The sequence below is a fragment of the Ciconia boyciana genome, chromosome 18 (assembly GCF_034638445.1).
Source record: "Ciconia boyciana chromosome 18, ASM3463844v1, whole genome shotgun sequence".
Taxonomy (NCBI): domain Eukaryota; kingdom Metazoa; phylum Chordata; class Aves; order Ciconiiformes; family Ciconiidae; genus Ciconia; species Ciconia boyciana.
The window spans coordinates 12,808,831-12,826,241 of NC_132951.1; the positions used below are offsets into that span (position 1 = coordinate 12,808,831).

A 17,411-nucleotide genomic window follows, 5' to 3' on the forward strand; every position below is an offset into this window, starting at 1 on the left:
TTTGCAGACCCTGAGTGCCCCAGAGCGGGTGGGTGAGCCTGTGTGGGCACCATGGGGTCTGGTCATGCTGGCAGCATGCGGGCACCTGGGCTGGGGCTCCATCCCAGCAGCAGCCTTGGGGCAGATGCCAGCCTGGCCAGAGGGACGAGTCACCGAGCCGCTTCCTGATGGGTCACTGCGTGATGGTGCCGTCATGGCCCATGCCGGGAAGGACCTCCCTGCTCCTCCCAGCAGCCCTCCGGCAGCCAGCTGGGGAACAAAAGCCCTTTTTGTTCTTTCACAAGTGACTAAAGAAACCGAGAAAATCCTAAATTTCAGCGCTGGTGCAACAGGTCCTGCAACCCTGCTTCTCAGCCCCTTCCTGGGGCTTGCAGGCAGTTCCTTTCCTGTCCCTTCAGGACAGGAGGCTGTTTACTCTGGGGTGACTTCAGCCCTTCGAAACCACCACCTTGCCCAAGCCAACAGCGTTATCTGTGCAGCTCTGCACGCAGCAGCGCCGGGGTGGGCGGAGGGAGGGAGAGCACGGGGCTATAAAGCCGGCAGCCCTGGCGCTGCTCTCCATCCTGCTGGCGAAGCCGGAGGAGGCTGCGGCGAGATGAGGACTGTGGGGCTGAGCCTGGGGCTGGCCCTGCTCTGCTTGCTGCGCGCGGAGGCTGAGGGCCTTGGGGCTGCGGGGCTGGACAAGAGCAAGGTGATCCGCAGCATCTCGGGGAAGGGAATGTGGGAGTGTGGCCTCCAGTCACCAAGGTGGGGACTGGAGAGGTGTTTTGGTACTGGGGACAGCTGGGGACACCACAGCCACCACTGGCTCCGCTGTCACACCTGGGTGAGGGCAGTCACCCAGCTCCAGCGCAGGTGCCCCAGCGGGGATTTCGGTGCCCGGAGGGGATGCGGGTGTCCCATGGCCTGAGGGTGTCCTGGCTTGGTCCCCAGGGAGGGGACAACCCCTCCCTGCTCCTCTGGACTCACAGCCTGCCCTTGCTGCCAGATTGCAGGGAAATGGCACATCATTGCCCTGGCCTCTGACTCCGAGAGCTACCTCCAAAAGAAGGACGAGCTGAAGATGGCGATGGCCACCATCACGGTCCTGGGGGAGGGCAACCTGAAGGTCTCCTTTGCCATTCCCACGTAAGTACCGAGTGCTTTTCTCCATGGGCTTCACTGACCAGCCCCCTCCCTGGACCTTCACTGGTGGGTCTCCACCTGGGTGCCTCCACCCAGCACCCACCAAAGACCTGGGCAGGGTGTGAGGCAGGACCACCAGCCCCGTGGTTTAAAACAGGGGCTCGGGAGAGCTGCATCGTGGGGACCCCTTCTTCAAGGGAGGCCAGGCAGGCTCAGGGCAGCACCAGCCAGGAGCAGTCCCACCACAGAGGCTGAGACACTCTGCTGCTCCCAGCAGGGATGCAGCAGGGTGATAAGGGACCCTATGATTAAAGCTTTCCCAGCAGGACCAGCCTCATCCCAGAAGCTCAGAGCATGAGCAAGGGAACAGCTGTGTGGTGCCAGTGCCCTGCCCTGCTGACCCAGGCACCCATTGCTCCAAGGGTGGCATCTGTCCCCCCCTGCCCTGGCCACACCATCCCATCCCTGAACAGCAAGTCCCACGTTTGGTGTCACGACCCCGGAGCCAGCGTCCGCAGGGGAGGGGAGGGAGGGTCACGTCACCCCAGCCAGAGCATTCTTCGCTATTTTGCAGCCCGGAGGGATGTAAGAAATCGCAGGCGATCTACAGGCACACAGGCATCCCTGGTGAATACTACAGCTCTGGTGAGTGGGGGGAGCCTGGCCCCCGGGATGGGGTGGAGGGGCTTCCCATCATCCCTGTCTGAAGCAGCAGGTTGTCCCGGGGTACCTGGCCCTCAGGGGTGCCTGCCTGCCTCCCCTGAGGTCCTGGGTGGGGCATCCCTCTGCGGCTGGTTGCCAGCTGCACCCCAGGGTTGGTCCATGTCAGGGCTGGTGTCCCACCAGTGTGGTGGACCCCCCGCTCCCTCCCTCTGGGAAGCTGCTCTGGGATAAGACACGTTCAGACCAAGTTTAAACCCTGGGGAAAAGCAGGTTTGTTCTGCAAAGGGGCTGTGGATGGATGTTCCCAAGGGATGAAGCAAGAGTGGTTTCCCACCCTCCCAAGCCCAGGTGTTAGTCTAACACTGGCCAGGCTGCTCTGCTGTCTGCAGTGACCATCCCCAGACCCTCCCGTGTTCACGTTCCAGCCCTTCTGCTCTGCTGTGGTCTGTGGGCTCCCCCAGGCTTTCAGAGGAGCCTTAGCAAGAGGAAAAACCAGGAGGGGGAGACACAGAAGAAAGACGGGCTGGGTGGGCCTGGCCCCTGGCATCCTGATTCACATTCTTACAGCCCTTACGCAGTGTGGGAGTTCTCAGGAGCAAGTAATTAATTTTTTGCTTTCCTCCACGTCCTTTTGCAGAGAGAGGCAATAAAACGGCGCAGGTGGTGGATACCGACGGCAAGACATACGCAATTATCTTTGCCTCCAGAGTGAAGGATGGGAAGACCTTGCACATGCTGAGGCTCTACAGTGCGTAGCCAGTGGCGGTCTGAGCGGGGGGAACAGCTGGGAGGTGTTGGGGTGCTGCGTGGTGTCCCGAGAGGCCGGGAGCCAGGGGGCCTGCGGGAGAGACCCGCTTCTCACCGCTGCCCTCCTGCCCTGGGCGGGGTGCAGGAGCGGGGCTGGGGCTGCTGCATGTCCCCTGCACGGCAGGGACGGGGCAGAGGTTTAGGGCTGGCAGGGGAGGCTGGGGCTCAGGCTTCTGCACTGTGCTGGGGGTCCATGGCCTCGGGTAAGTCGCTTGGTGAAATGGGGTGAAAAGCGGGGCTCCTGCTGCAAGCGGGGCAGAAACAGTGGGGATGGGAACCAAGAGAGGAGCCACTGTGCTGGTGCCGGGACATCCGCTTTGTCTTGTCCCCTGGGAGGGGTGTCTCCTGTGCCTGGCCATCACCGCCCTCCAGGATGTCCACCACTGCCTCCAGCCTTCTCCCAGGGACCATCATCCATCTCATCCTTGCCTGGGCGCGCTCACCAGCTGCCCAGGAGAGGCAGGGACAGGCCACAGCCTGGAGCTAACTTGTGTCTTTGCCTTTAGGCAGAACCCGGGAGGCGAGCCCCAGAATCAGAGCGCTGTTCAAGAAGCTTGCGAGGGAGAAGAGCTTCACCGCTGAAATGATCAAGATGCTGCCCAGCCAGGGTGAGCACTGCCCAGCACCGTGTCGGGCTGGCTCGGTCGATACGGGGAGCCAGGACACGCTGGCAGGGACCAGCTCAGCCCATCACTGCCACCGCTTTGTGGTCTGAGCTGACGGGAGAAAGCGCTCTGGCTTGGCACATCGTGGCTTTCGCCTTGCTCAAGTTCATTCCTGGGTTGTCTATTTTGGGTGCTAAATGGGACTAGCCAGACCACAGCCCCGGACTCAGCCTTTCTCTTTATTTTCACAGAGGAATGCAGGCTCGATGAAGCGTAGGTGAGTTGCTGCAGTGCAACACGGTGTTTGCAATGTCCTCAGCTGGAAAATGTGCCCCCCACCTTGGTGCCCCAGCAAGGGCCACCATGAACTCCTTGACTTAATCTGGGGGCCGAGTTGTTCGAACCTGTGCTGGAGCTCACACCCAGGTAGGACCATTCCCTTTGGAGCTGCTCTGCAGTGGGGACCCCCAGGGTGCAGCTGCCCAGCAGTGAGCAAGGATGCTTGAACCAAAACCACCAGTTCAGTGGAGAAACAGCTACAGAGCTCATCCAGTCATGAGGGCCGGGACACCGGCTCTTGCCAAAGGGACCTTGGGGTTGTGGACCGGCAAAACTGGCCAGAAATTGGGTTGGTGTCTCACCATGCAAAAAGGTGGTTGTTGTTGGCCCACCCTGGCACGTGATTTCCCGCCACACCGGTACACGTTCAGTTGTAGGCGTTAGCTAGAAATCCATTTCTGGGGATGGCTCACCCTACAGAGCTGGGGAGAACTGGAAGAGAACACACTGATCCTGATGGAGAGCTCTGTTGGCCTCCTCACCTCAAATACTTAGCCCACCTCTCCCGGCTGTTTTCTAGGAGGTGTGGGCTGGCTGGTGGATGCTCCTGCTGAGTGATGCAAGACCCACGCTCCAAAGCTCCAGGCTGCTGCTCCGCCATCCCTCTTCCGAGCTCAGAAGTCAAGGCTCTGACACACCTCCTGCTGCTCCAGTGCCCAGTCCCTCCTTTTTGCCAAATAAACAGAAACTCACCATGAGGCTTGGTTTAGCTGTCTGGGGAGAACCTGGGGTGCTTGGGTGTGTGGTCCCTTCTGTTGTCCTCCAGGGATCTGTGGATGGTGAACAGCCAGGGGTGATGCTGGGCTGAGCTCGCCTAAGTGAGGGCATTTTTGGAGCCCACCAGGATTTTCCCTCCTGGGTGACTCCCACAGGGCAGGACGACGGCCAGGCAGAGGTGAAGCAAGGGGTGCAGTGAGGCTGGAAATCCCGTGGGCATGAGGGACTGGGTGGAGAAAGGCCGGGATTTGGCCACAGAAAGGGAGGTTGGAGTTTGGAGGGCTGTGACCACCACCACCATCCAACTCACCTTCCCTCTACTCGCCCTGCTGCGATTGCAGTTCTCCGCTCCCCTGGAGCCCTGCTCATCCACCAGCTCAGACTGGGCCAAGGCAGGGGCAAGACTCAGCTTTGGGACCTCTCAGCCCTGTGGTGCTGCAGGGCTGGTGGAAGGTGGAAAGCGGAAGGTAGAAGGTGGGTGTCTGAATCCTCCAGACCCAAACCCAGAAAGCTGGTACAGGGCTGCACGTGGTCTCTGCCCCAGGCACCACTCAGAGAAAGCCCCCACTGGAGTCAGATTATCTGGTGGTGGTGGACATCTGCCTCCAGAGACTGTCTTCCTTTGAGTTTATATTTCTGAAATCCCACTCCTTCCTTCCCTTCCTGCTCTGTTCAGCTCCTCAGATACACCCAGGAGAAACCACAGCCTATCCAGGGTAACCCATGTCTCCAGCGAAGCCCTAGCACCTCATGCATGCTCATCTCCAGGGCTCAGCCAGTGCTCGCAGGCACTGAGATATGGCAGGGTGTGAGGCAGCTCGTGCCTCTCCTGGAAAAGGAAGTTCCTCCAAAATCCTCTCTGCTGGCCTTTCCACCCTGTCCATCCCTGGCCAGTCACCCAGGCATTCGTTTCAGCCTGGGATCTGCCTTGCTGCTGTGTGATGATAGCAAGTACCCCAGGAAGGTGTCGTTCCAGCAGCTGAGTGCCTCGGGATGTTCCCAGGTGCTCCTTCTTCCTCCCAGGGACCGGGAAAATATATTTGGGAAACTGCCCCTCCTGATCTCGAGGATCACGAGAGCTGGACACATCTCGGCAGCGGCAGGGCAAGGGACCTCACTGGGACTTCCCAACCCAGCATCATCTCCACCCTCTTTGGAAGGAGCCCAGCATTTCCAGCAGGATTCCTCCCCGGCAGTTTGGACTGGAACAGTTCAGCGTTTGCCTCACTCGCAAGAGCACCGGGCCCACACACAGCTTTGCCTCGAGGCTTGTTTTCGGTACATGTATTGATGCAGATGAAAACATCCTGCTGCCAGCAACGCCCTTCGCCAAGGGCTTTGTGTGACGGGGAGTCCCTGTGTCTCCACATTGTGTTCCAGCCAAATATTTCCTTCCTGCCGTGTGCAGGCATCACCCTGCCAGACAGTGGTGAGATCATTTCTCTTTGCCACCGGCATTTTCCACTCCTCCTTTTGTCCCTCTGTTTTCTCCCTGTGCCACAGAGCAGGATGCACACAGACTGCAATTTCAGCTCTTTTCTGGGTGTGACTCCCCTCCGTGCAGAGCAGGTGGGGGGTCCCCACCACAGGCCCCCACGATCCCTCAGCCCTCCCATCAAGCCTGTCCCTGCTGCTCATCCAACGCTCATCAGACCACGCAGCCCCTCTCCCAGCACCCTGCCTTCAACAACAGGCAGGTACAGGGGCAAGGAGAAGCACGTAGGGACAGCGCAAAAAGAGGGTTGTACCCGCCCCCCTTTTATCCCCCCAGCAAACCTGCCCAGATGTCATTGTATATTTAATGACATGGGACTTTACTTCCTTGAATGTTTCTAAGGGCTTCCTGGGGTGAGGCACCTTCTCGGCACTGGTGGCAACCTGCAGCGAGGAGCTTCACCACCCGTCTCTGCACTCCCTTTCACTTGTTGCAGTGGTTTCACTTGCGGCTCCTTGGCCGGGCACTGTGGGAGCACACTGGTGAGACGGGCTGGCAGGGACCAGGTTGGTGCAGCGGAGATCAGCCCAGGCACCCAGGTCCCAACCGGCTGCTGGAGAGAGCAGAGGGGTGTTGGGGCAAGGGTGGTGCTGGACCAGCCTTTGATGTGTGAGGAGCAATTTGGAGATTCACAGCTGATGACTGTGGTGCTTGCTGGTGATGTAAGACTCATCTTCTCTATTCATCCTCTTCATGCTGTTCCAGATCTTAAATCTTTAACAAGTCTCCTTGCTCTCCCAGCTGTGCCTCGCATCCTCTCTCCCTCCCTGCTTAGGCCATGTCCCTGCTGGGGCTGGGTGACCAGACCTGGACCTCCACCCAGCTGACAAGGTGTGGGTGCAGCTCAGATTTAGCTGGTGCCTTGTCCTGTTCCCCGATCTTCTCCTAACTTCTCCTCATGCTGCAGCTGCCACCTTTGGCACTTGCTGCATGTTGATGAGATGTTTTACAAGATATCTGTCAACACAGTGAGCTCCCTGGGTGATCTTCCTCCCTTTTTCCCTCTCTCAGCCACTCATTTATCCAAGTGAGGATCTTCCTCGCTAGCCTATGGCAGCTTGTCCCCTGCAAGCTTTGATGAAGACCCTTCTCAGCTGACCAGGGGATGTCCAACACCCACATCTTGTTGACTCCTCCAGAAACTGTATTTCTGAAGTGTGATTTTTTCCTAGGCAAAAGTTGTATTCAGTCTCCCCTGTGACATAATTTGTCCATACATTAACCAGGTCTGCCATTTATTACAGCTTTTGTGAGTATCTGCCCACATTGCATAGTAGATCTACTTGTCTGTAGTCTCTTTACCTCCGACAACCTCTTTAAAAGCCAGCGTATTTGCTTCTTCTAGTCTTCTGGTGAAAACTAGAGGTAGCAAAGGTGAGTCCAAGCAGCAGATGACATGCTGCAGTGAAAAGTTTGATTTTCATACCTGATTTACTTTGACTGGAGATGTCACCTCCTCTGTCTTACTACTCACTTGTACTTCTATATTAGTAGGACAGACCCTTTCATGTGTTAGCAAAGGACATCGTCTAGCCTGGGGATCCACCAAAGCTCCTCCTCAGCCAAGGCAGATACAGAGTTCCTTCACTTTTCTATCAGCTTATTTTCTTTGAATACTCACTCTGAATTTGACTGGCTATTGGCCAAACATTTTCTAGTGTTAAATTCTCCCAGTGCCTTTGAAGAAAGGAATATATGTAAGTGCAGATGTCATTTCTCAGAGTAGAGGAGCAAGGGGATAAATTCGGTGTCTTCATTGTCTGTCTTATGTTGTTGCCAGTTAACTTACCAGGGGTCATTTTACCGTCTTCATGTGGATGCAGCTTCAGCAAGTTTAAGAACATTTATCTTATTTCTGATCAGCTTCTTTAAATTGATTTAATCATGCTGACTTCCATTTAGGCTTTCCCTTTATAACATTGTTTAGGGTTTGTATTTGCTAATATCAGCTTAAGAGCTCAGAGTGAAGCTAAGCTGGTCTTTCCAGACAATCTCTGTGCCTTATGTGATATTTAATCCTCTTGACTTTCCATTTTTTTCCCTTTTAAAAATAAAATGCAGCTGTACCAGATCGTCTCTGGTTCTAAGCATAGCACTGGCTGTCACGAGAATAGTGTTTTGATTTCAGTCCATAAGCCAGGTCCTGCTTGCTGCTCAGGACCTGTGGGCTCTTGGCCATCCCAAAAACCTGAGCTCATGGGTGCCCATCCAACCTGCCTGGAGCAACCATGTGTTAGAGCCTCCTGGATGTCCCTTGGCATGTGATGGGCGCCAGCACCACCATCACCAGCTGGCAGTATGGTCACCACAGCAGGAGTCACTCCAACAACATGTAGTCATCAGGTCTTGTCTGTCTGTCTCGGACGGTGCAGAGTGAGACCGTGGTGTTCCCCAGGTGTCACTGGACATGGGACCTGGCGGGTGCCAGCCCAGCTGAGCCTTTCCCCACCCTCCAGCCTTGGGGCCAGCCCCCGCCAGGATCTGGGCGATGGGCATCGGCTCTTGACAGCACAAATTTGAACTCCCTCGGGTCAGGAGTGAGTCACCTCTAAATTGCCAATTACCACTTGTGGACACCGCTGTGCTGGTCTGAGCCCCAGAGAGGAATACACACTGGTTTTACTCCCTGGTTTGGGAAGGGGCAAATATAGCTCCTGTCCCCAGGCATTGCAGTGGCACAACAAGCCCCCTGGAGCCTTTTCAGAAGTTAAGACTGCAGAAGTTCAGAAACTTTTAATGACACAACTGAGACCCATTAAAAGTGAGGAAAAAACCTTAGTGCTGCTGGGGCAGTAACGTGCCCTTTCAGGCCACAGCTTCACGAGGCACTGGCACCCAAAACGCAACTGGCTTCGGACATTCCTGCTTCCTCCAGGTGTTGAAAGCTGTTGAAAGCGTGTGGCTATTTTCAACCTGGATCATCTCAGGACACGGTTTTATAGCCTGGCTCCATGACTGGCTCACCCAACTCAGTTGATGGGAAATGTCTGGTGGCCTGAAGGTGGGAAGCAAAGTGGCTGGGGACTTCCTAAGCTGCCAGGGTCAGCACCTCCTAAAATGCATGAAGATGCATCAGTCCCAGCAATGCCTGATATCACAGAATCATAGCATCATTTAGGTTGGAAAAGACCTCTAAGATCATCTAGTCCAACCGTCACCCCAACACCTTCATGCCTACTAAACCATGTCCTGAAGTGCCACATCTACACGTTTTTTGAACTCCTCCAGGGATGGTGACTCCACCACCTCTCTGGGCAGCCTGTTCCAATGTTTGACCACCTTTTCAGTAAAGAAATTTTTCCTAATATCCAGTCTAAACCTCCCCTGGCACAACTTGAGGCCATTTCCTCTCGTCCTACCACTTGTTACCTGGGAGAAGAGACCGACCCCACCTCTCTACACCCTCCTTTCAGGCAGTTGTAGAGAGCGATGAGGTCTCCCCTCAGCCTCCTTTTCTCCAGGCTGAACAACCCCAGGTCCCTCAGCTGCTCCCCATCAGCCTTGTGCTCCAGACCCTTCCCCAGCTTCGTTGCCCTTCTCTGGACACGCTCCAGCCCCTCAATGTCTCTCTTGGAGTGAGGGGCCCAAAACTGAACACAGCATTCGAGGTGCGGCCTCACCAGTGCCGAGTACAGGGGCACGATCACTGCCCTACTCCTGCTGGCCACACTATTCCTGATACAAGCCAGGATGCTGTTGGCTTTCTTGGCCACCTGGGCACACTGCTGGCTCATGTTCAGCCAGCTGTCAACCAGCACCCCCAACGGGTTGCATGTCAGTGACAAAGTGCAAGCTTTGGGGACAGGTTGTTACGCTGGAGCTGCCATTCAGAGAGGCCACAGAAGCCCCCAGCATGCGGTGGCACAAACCTCCTGATGTTCAGCCAAGGCAAACGCAAAGTCCTGCCTCTGGGCTGGGCTAACCCCGTGCAACTGGGCAGGCTGGGCCTGCAGGGAGATGGCAGCATTGCAGGAAAAGCCCTGCATGTCCAGCGGGCAACAAGCTGAACATCAGTCAGCAGAGTGCCTTTGCAGCAAAGGCAGACAGATGCATCCTGGTCTGGGTTAGCGAAGGGCAGCCATCAGCTCGAGGGAGCACTTGTGAGACCACGTTGGGAGAGCTGGGTCCAGTTTAGGGCTCCCCAGTGCAAGAAAGGTCCTGACAAACCTCAGAGAGCCCAGTGGAGGACACGAAGCTGGTCAGGGCCCGGAGCAGAGCATGTACGAGGAGAGACTGAGAGAGGCAGGGTGGTCCAGCCTTCCTTCAGAAGAGAAGGCAAAGGAGACATCAGGCTGCTGTCTCCAGCTGCCTCAGGGGAGGATCTGGAGAAGACACAGCCAGGCTCTTCCCAGAGTGCTCAGTGGTAGGATGAAGGGCAATGGGCACGAGCTGCAACATGGCAAATTCCAGCAGGACAAAAGGAGAAAGTTTTTTATCATTAAGGTGGTCCTGCACTAAAGCACATCCAGAAACGTGGTTGAGTACCTCCCCATCCTTGGAGGTATGCAAACTGAAGTGCAAGTCCTTGAGAAACCTGATCTAACTTTAAAGTTGGCCCTGCTCTGAGCAGGGGCAGGACCAGAGACCCCTGAGGTGCCTTCCAACTGAAATCCTCCTGTGGCTCCCCACGCCATGGACATATGCAAACGGGACTGATAACAAGGAACCCAGCTGAACGCAGCCACTTGAGCACCAAACGATCATAGAAATAATTTATTCATTATTGACCACCCGTATATTAATTATAATTGTGGCCAATACCAGGGAAGATGCCCACTCCTAACACGCGTGGTCTCGGCGTGCTCCCAGACCTCCCTCCTCTGCCCCTGTGGCCTTCCCCTGCACTGCTGGCTGCCGCCAGCTGCCTGCTGCTGCCAGACACCTGCGGGCAGAGCAGGGAAAAGCCGAGGCTGCTATGGTGAAACAGAAGGAGGGAGACTTTAGGCTCCAAAATACGCTTGTGTGCGCTGAAAGTGGGAAGAAGGGTTGAGTTGGAGGGGCAGGGAGAAGTGCTGCATCAGGGAGAGCTGCTCCTATTTCTGGCTAGCATCTCCATCACTCACCCCTCCCCAAAGATGTGGATGCTCTCAGGCCCCACCCTGACCTTTGCAGATTGGTGCATCTAGGGGGAAACTTCCCTTCCAGATTCCCAAACTTCTCAGAGGTGGAAGGTCTCCGAGCAGCAGTTCAAAGAAACAACACACCTCACACTTGCTAGAGCCCGTTAAGTCACTCTGAAATCTAGATAAGCTTGTCTAGAAGAAACCAAGGAGGTACATTCTCAGTTGCAAAAGTGTGGAAAACAAGCTAGAAAAGGAAAGCACAGGCTGAAGAGCCAAACTCTGACATACTCCTGGACTCAGGCTCTTGCTTAAGGGTGTCTCTGAGCCACCTTGGCTGCAGAGCCTGCCATGCTACTCCAGCTCCACCGCAGGACCACCCCTCTGTGTGTCTCTAGCTGCTAAGAAGTTCAAAGACAACTTCAGACCTGCCCCCCAGTCCAGGCCCCTGGAGGTTTGGGGCCCTCTTCGTGGGGATGCTGCTGGAGCACCCCGCAGGGGAATGTCCGTGGTCGGGCACTGAGCACAGGACTCAGCACACCGTATTCCCTCGCAGTGTGCTCCCCTGCTCCCACAGCATCCCAAAGCACCGTGCCTGAGGGGCTGTGCGGAGCAATTATGGACTCTGCTGTAACAGGGGATATTTTCCCAGGTGCCTCCCAGGATATATTGAAATTGCTCCGGTGTCCCAAACTGCTGGTGCTGCTAGACACACCTGGTGTGAAGAGAGAAAGCATCTTCTCAAGGTAAGCCGTGCAAGCACTGGGTCACTGGTGTCCCCGACTTCTGTGCGGTGTGAGTGCTTGAGGGCAGGACAGCTGTAGGATCGAGGAGGGGAGAGTCAACCCCATGCCAGGGTCCTGCAAGGCCAGCTCTGTCCTGCTCTGTGCCCCTCTCCCCCAACCAGCAGACGTGGGTGTCTTTGCTGTCGCTCTCATGGCCCAGCAGCCAGATGAGTACCTGGGTGCCTGGCACACATCTCAAAGTTCGCAGCACTGCAGGTCACCTGCTCGCAGCACGGCAGGAGCCCTGCCCCTACTGCAAACACGGCGCTGCCCGGCTGCAGATGTGTCCGTCGTTCACCTGTGCCACAGCCTGTTTCCCATCGGTGTTCCCAGTCTGCCCAGCATGCGGCTCTACAAACCCAGTGAGACTGTGGTGTTGGCCTGTGCTTCACACAGAGCAGCACCCATCAGCTGCTCCCAAGTCTACCTCGAGCTCACTTGTCTCATATTAGATTTGATTGCAAATCAAATGCAATTTAATTAGTAGAAAGGCAAACAGACACTTTCAATGATTGGCTGATCATCCAACTAATGACTATCAGATCAGCAGATGTAATTGCAAACCCCTACAGTTATTGGAAAATGAAATGAAAATGCCACTTGCATCCCGGTTGCACAATGCCTTTGACACCTCCTCCTTCCCTGGCTCGTGGGCTGGAGGGCACCTCTGGGGGACACACACGGTCTGCCGTGCCTCATCCCTTCCACCCCCTCCACCTCTCCGTGAGGCAACTGGTGCCAGAGAAGCCAAGCGGGTTTTCTGGTAGCCCAGACTGTGGCAGCGCTCTGGAGGCACTAGATGCTTGGTATGCCCCGGTTCTGGGGAGGCCACAGGGCACAGGGAGGAAGCTGGGGGTGGGCGCCCTCCCCAGGGGTCTTACGCCGCGTTTGTCTGTGTGCCATGTTCCTGGTGAACCGGGCACGTACTTTTCCACCTCTGCTTCATTAAACCAATGCAAACACTCTGTGGACACCTACTTATACTTAGAACAGGTTTATTTTAGGTAAAGGGAAAAGTGTTCAGTGGTGACAAAGAGATTTAGGAACCAAACCTCCTCCTGCCTTTGCCCCATGATGCGAGCACTTTGGGCGCCAAACCTCCTGAGAAGGCACCATGTGAGACCTCGGCTCCTTGTCCAAACCCTGGTGCATTAGGTCTAAAGAGATGACTCCTGGGTCAAAGTAATTTTTGAAATTGGGTTTAAGCTGCTAGTTCTTGCAGGCTTGCCTGTGCCAGGGTTACCCACAGCAGCATGCTCGAGGGAAGGGCTCTACTCTCCGATGCTGCAGCCATCTCCCTGCTTGGCTTTGCTTCTCCGAGCTGACCACGTTGCACTGTGTCCTCTCCGATGGACTCTCCCCTCTCCAGGCATCCTGGCAGCCTGGCCCAGCTTCCTGCTCCTCAAGTGGGCTCCCTGCTCCCTGTGCACCACCCGGCAAGGTCTCACTAATGTACTGTAGCATCAGTATTTTCCCACATGGACTGGAAACCTTTCCACTGTCCCCGTGGCCAGTTTGGCATCCTGTGCCACACTCACAACTCATGACTACCCTGGGCTGACCAGACCACTGAGTCTCCAGCCAAGGCCCTGTAGGCAGGCAGACTGCTCTGTAGTCCCAGGGCTCCTGTGCCCACCTAGTTTTCTTTCTTTTTCTTTCCCCTAAAGCCTTGCAAATACCTGGTGCTGGATTCCTCTTCTCCCAATGGACATAGCCCCCATCACAAAGACGCTTTGCACCCTCACTGCAGGAGAAACAGCACTCATTCTTCCTGAATTCAGGTGCAGCCGTGCTCCCCTCCCACAGCCCTGCTGACACGCAGCAAACCTCTGAAGACTCTCCTCCCTCCTTGATGCTGCTGTCCCTGTGCCCTCACGTGGTCACTGGCCACCCTACCTTTGCCATAAATCGTCATTGTGCTCCTGGAAAACTGGGAGTGGGCGATGTCTGACTTCCAGAGCACTGAACTGAGAAGCACTGCGGGGCTGCCTGTCCTTCAACTACATGGCTGAAGGACAGATATTAATCTCATAGCACTACGAGCAATTTTCACAGTCTCCCTGCACTCCTTCATCTTTCAGTGCAGACTTTGCATACCTCTTTTCAGGATCTTTTCTTTCCTTGCAGACTTTCCACTCTTTCCAAATATTCTCCTCGGAGTACCTACATTGCTTGTTTGCTAGGGGAGCAGCCCTGCTCCACCAGCCTCTCCCTTGTGCTCAGGAGGGAGCTTTTAGCTGGGTTTTGCACCTTTGCTTTCATGAAATCCCAGCTCTTTTCTACGTTTGCATGCTCGACTTCCCAAGTCTGCCCAGCTGCAGTAACGAGCTCTCCTCACTTGTCCTGATTTGTGCTTGTTCACAGCCACAGCCACCAATCTGCTCCTATTGATCTTCCCATTTACGCAAAATGGCATTGACTCATGCCTACTCTAGCTGAAGTTATTTTCTCAGATAGCTCTTCTAAAAACAGCCTATTTTTCAGGAACAGGTACAAAAAAAGCCTGTCAGCTCACTTCATGCTGTGACCTGGTGAAGAGATATATGAGATGTCATATCCAAGGGTACCTGGAATGACTATTACAGACAAGGCTGTGATTTATAACACCACCACCACTACAAAGAGTTACTCTTCCTGGAAGAATTTCTCTCCTGGGGGCTTTTTGTTTGCCCCAGTCTGGCTTGGGGATCTCTGACAGGCTCCTAGCACCATCTGGGCAGACCTTCCTTTCCCTCCTTCCCAAGGCAATTTAGATCCAGGAAGATCTTTTGATTGTGTCTTTCAACGTCTTGTGCTGTGCTGCCCTTCCTCCTCGCCTCCTGTTCTTACTCTCTCCTCCTGTGTCCTCCATTGCCTTTGTTCTGGTCGCACCAGCTATTTCTCTGACCCCGGGAACATCTGCTGCCATGGGCGGCTCCATGTAGTAATTTGAGTTCCTCCACACCAGCTTTGCGTGAGGCCACAATCATTTGTGTTATTTCCTATGGACCATCTGCTCTTCCCGAGCCAGAGGAGACACCAGCCTTTTGCTGCCCGTACCTCTCCCAGCTGCTCTTATCCCTACAGGTGCTTCCCTTCCCTCTGTGGTTACGCCCTCGTTTACCAGCTCCTCCTCTTCCAGCACAACCCAAACCAGCATGGAGAGTACACGCCTCTCCTTCGACCTCCGTTCCCTTCATGTTCACAGCCTGGCATCAGATCCCTGAAGGCTTCTCCCATCCTGCTGGCATGCCTCCTTGCATTAAGAAGAGTGTGTCCGTGGAAGCTCCCAGCTGCTCAAGCACCCCAGCCCTTCCCGTGGCAGCCAGCTTTGAGCTGCCTGCTCCTCTCTCCCTCCCTGCTCACACATGCACCCCGACTGCTGGGCACCAGGACAAATCCACAGCCCATTCCTGAATCTCTGTGTTGTGGAGCACATCCCCAGCATGGTGGGGTTGTCCTTGTTCCCTCTTGGAGGGAGCTTGCAATGTCTTCTCAGCCTGGCACCCACCTCCTCTTCACTCCTGGCAGATGCTCCCACACTTCTCTCTGGAAGGACCTGGTGACAGCTCTGTGAGTACCAACAGCTTCTTGAGGGCTTGCGCGAATCTCCAGTCATCTCCTGACTGCTCTTCCTGTGGATTCAGTAGTTTTAGGTTCACACTCAAAATCTTCTGTATCTCATCTCCACTTATCCCTGAGCTTCAGTTTCTCCTCAGATTCAGAGTCCTTCCCTTTTCCTGCAGGCTAGTGTCTGTTTTTCCTTGCCACCCTCAAGACTGTTTGGACTACACAGTCACCTTCAGATGCCTTTCTGGTCGTCCTATGATCTCTCAGACTCTGAGAGGTCCCTCCCTTGCATTGCTTTCTAGGTGTGAACATGAGGCTAACATCTGCAGTGCAGTATTTGCAAGCGGACACCTTCTTTGTCTGTAACGTTTAAAGATTTCTCTTTTTTTTTGAGATCTGCTCCCACAGTCTGTGATGGAGAGGGGAAGCAGGAGATCTTTCTGTGTCTTCACTAATGGTGTAAACACAGTGTGCTCCCATGAAGGGCAGCAACTGTTCAGGCAGGGTCCAACCTGTCATGTTTTGTGGGATCTTTAGACCAATCTCCAGTTGCAGCCCAGGAAACCTGGAGGAGGGAGAGGAGCTGCTCTCGTCCGCTCTCATTTAAGTCTCTGGGATCCTTATCGACCGCAGTGGTGAGGTCCCAGCTCTCTCTGGTGTCCTTCAGGTGACACAGAGTTGGGGGTTGCCTTGAGGATCGAAATCCCATGGGCTGAGACCCGCCACATGCCCCCACAGACGTATTCCACCCCCCCCCCTGCCAAGCCCCTGGAGCGAGGTGTGAGGAGTGCCAGGGCAGTGGCACGGCTTCAGCCCACCGCACAGCAGAGCGGAGGGCCGGTGATGCCCCCCACAGAGGTGAGTGCTCACCCTCCTTCTACCTGTCCTTATCTCCTCCTGCTCTCCCTGCAGATGAGCCCCAAATCCCTGCAGCAGGGAAATCTCAGCAGCCCCACCATGTTCCTTCTCTTGGGATTTTCCAGCGCCTACAGAGCACAGGTGACCCTCTGCCTGTGCTTCTCGCTCATTTACCTGGTGACAGTGCTGGGGAACCTGCTCATCATGACCCTCATCTGTCTGGACGCCCACCTGCACTCCCCCATGTATTTCTTCCTGGGCCACCTCTCCTTCCTGGACATCTGCTACTCTTCCGTCACCCTCCCTAAGATCCTTGGAGACTCCTTCTCACCACAGAAGACCATCTCCTTTGTGGGCTGCATCACGCAAATCTACTTCTTCCTTTGCTTTGGGGGTTCTGAGTGCATGCTCCTGGCTGCCATGGCCTACGATCGGTACCTGGCCATCTGCCACCCCCTCCACTACCCGGCGCTCATGAGCAAGAAGATGTGCCACTGCCTAGTGGCTGTTTCGTGGCTGAGCGGCTCCTTCTCATCTCTGATCCAGGCCTTCCTCACAGCCCGCTTGCCCTTCTGCAGGTCCAACACGATCGACCATGTGTTCTGCGAGATGCCCTTCTTGCTGAAGGCATCCTGCAGCCCTAACACTCCCCTCAACAAGGTCGCCTTGTATGCTTTGGCTGGGACTATTGCAATGGGCTCTTTCCTCCTTACTCTTGTGTCATACGTTCACATCATCGGGGCCGTCCTCCAGAAGGGAGCAGGGACACAGAGGGCCTTTGCCACCTGCACCTCCCACCTGACCGTGGTGTCCCTGTTCTTCGGTGCCGGGGCCGTTGCGTACCTGGTGCCTCACTCCAGCGGCTCCAAGGTGATGGACGAGGTCCTCGCCCTGCTGTACGCCATCGTGACCCCCATGCTCAACCCCATCATCTACAGCTTGAGAAACAGCGAGGTCAAAGGGGCCATCAGGAAAGCCCTGCGCAGGGGGGTGTTACAGGTGTCCACCAAGGGTGCAGGCATCGCCACTGAGCAACCCCCCTCCCCACGGCAGGGATGCAGCTCTCGGTGACCCAACACACATGAAGGGGCCTGGGGCTCCCGGTCGGGTGGCGCCGCGCAGTAGTAGGGGCACAGCCGGCAGCTCCTCGCTCTCCCTCACCAACGCATCCAATGGTCAGACCCGTTATTGCCTGGTGGGGGCTGGGTACCTAATTCACAGCATCCTCGCACAGCTGGCTTGAGTTTGCAGTGCCAGCTTCAGAAAGCCCAACTCACGCAGGTACAGCCCCGGGGAGGTGAGCTGTGTCTTATCCGATCCCAGGAGCCAAGTACCATCCTTCCAGTGTGGAGCACTGCAGAGGTCTTCACCCCCTCGGACCGGCAGCAGAAGGATGGCACGCAACGTC

General features: G+C 55.7%; 2 protein-coding genes across 2 annotated transcripts; both read left to right on the forward strand.

The window, feature by feature from the left end:
• Nucleotides 1–553: 553 nt before the first annotated feature.
• Nucleotides 554–4,207, forward strand: LCNL1 (lipocalin like 1). The gene is made up of 7 exons (XM_072883170.1): nt 554–691; nt 989–1,128; nt 1,700–1,770; nt 2,426–2,536; nt 3,102–3,203; nt 3,452–3,477; nt 4,060–4,207. The coding sequence occupies exons 1-6, from the start codon at nt 596–598 to the stop codon at nt 3,475–3,477; spliced, it is 546 nt and encodes a 181-aa protein (XP_072739271.1). The 5' UTR covers nt 554–595; the 3' UTR covers nt 4,060–4,207.
• Nucleotides 4,208–16,039: 11,832 nt separating this feature from the next.
• LOC140661407 (olfactory receptor 1E16-like) lies at nt 16,040–17,074 on the forward strand. The gene has a single exon (XM_072883477.1). It carries the CDS (start codon nt 16,058–16,060, stop codon nt 17,072–17,074), a length of 1,017 nt encoding a protein of 338 aa, XP_072739578.1. The 5' UTR covers nt 16,040–16,057.
• Nucleotides 17,075–17,411: the final 337 nt, after the last annotated feature.

Bases quoted from the DNA above. Each gene is read 5' to 3' on its own strand.
- LCNL1 (XM_072883170.1), top strand. From the start codon at position 596: ATGAGGACTGTGGGGCTGAGCCTGGGGCTGGCCCTGCTCTGCTTGCTG. The intron at 1,771-2,425 runs GTGAGTGGGGGG...GTCCTTTTGCAG, and splicing joins TGGTGAATACTACAGCTCTG to AGAGAGGCAATAAAACGGCG. The intron at 3,204-3,451 runs GTGAGCACTGCC...TTATTTTCACAG, and splicing joins CAAGATGCTGCCCAGCCAGG to AGGAATGCAGGCTCGATGAA.
- LOC140661407 (XM_072883477.1), top strand. From the start codon at position 16,058: ATGAGCCCCAAATCCCTGCAGCAGGGAAATCTCAGCAGCCCCACCATG.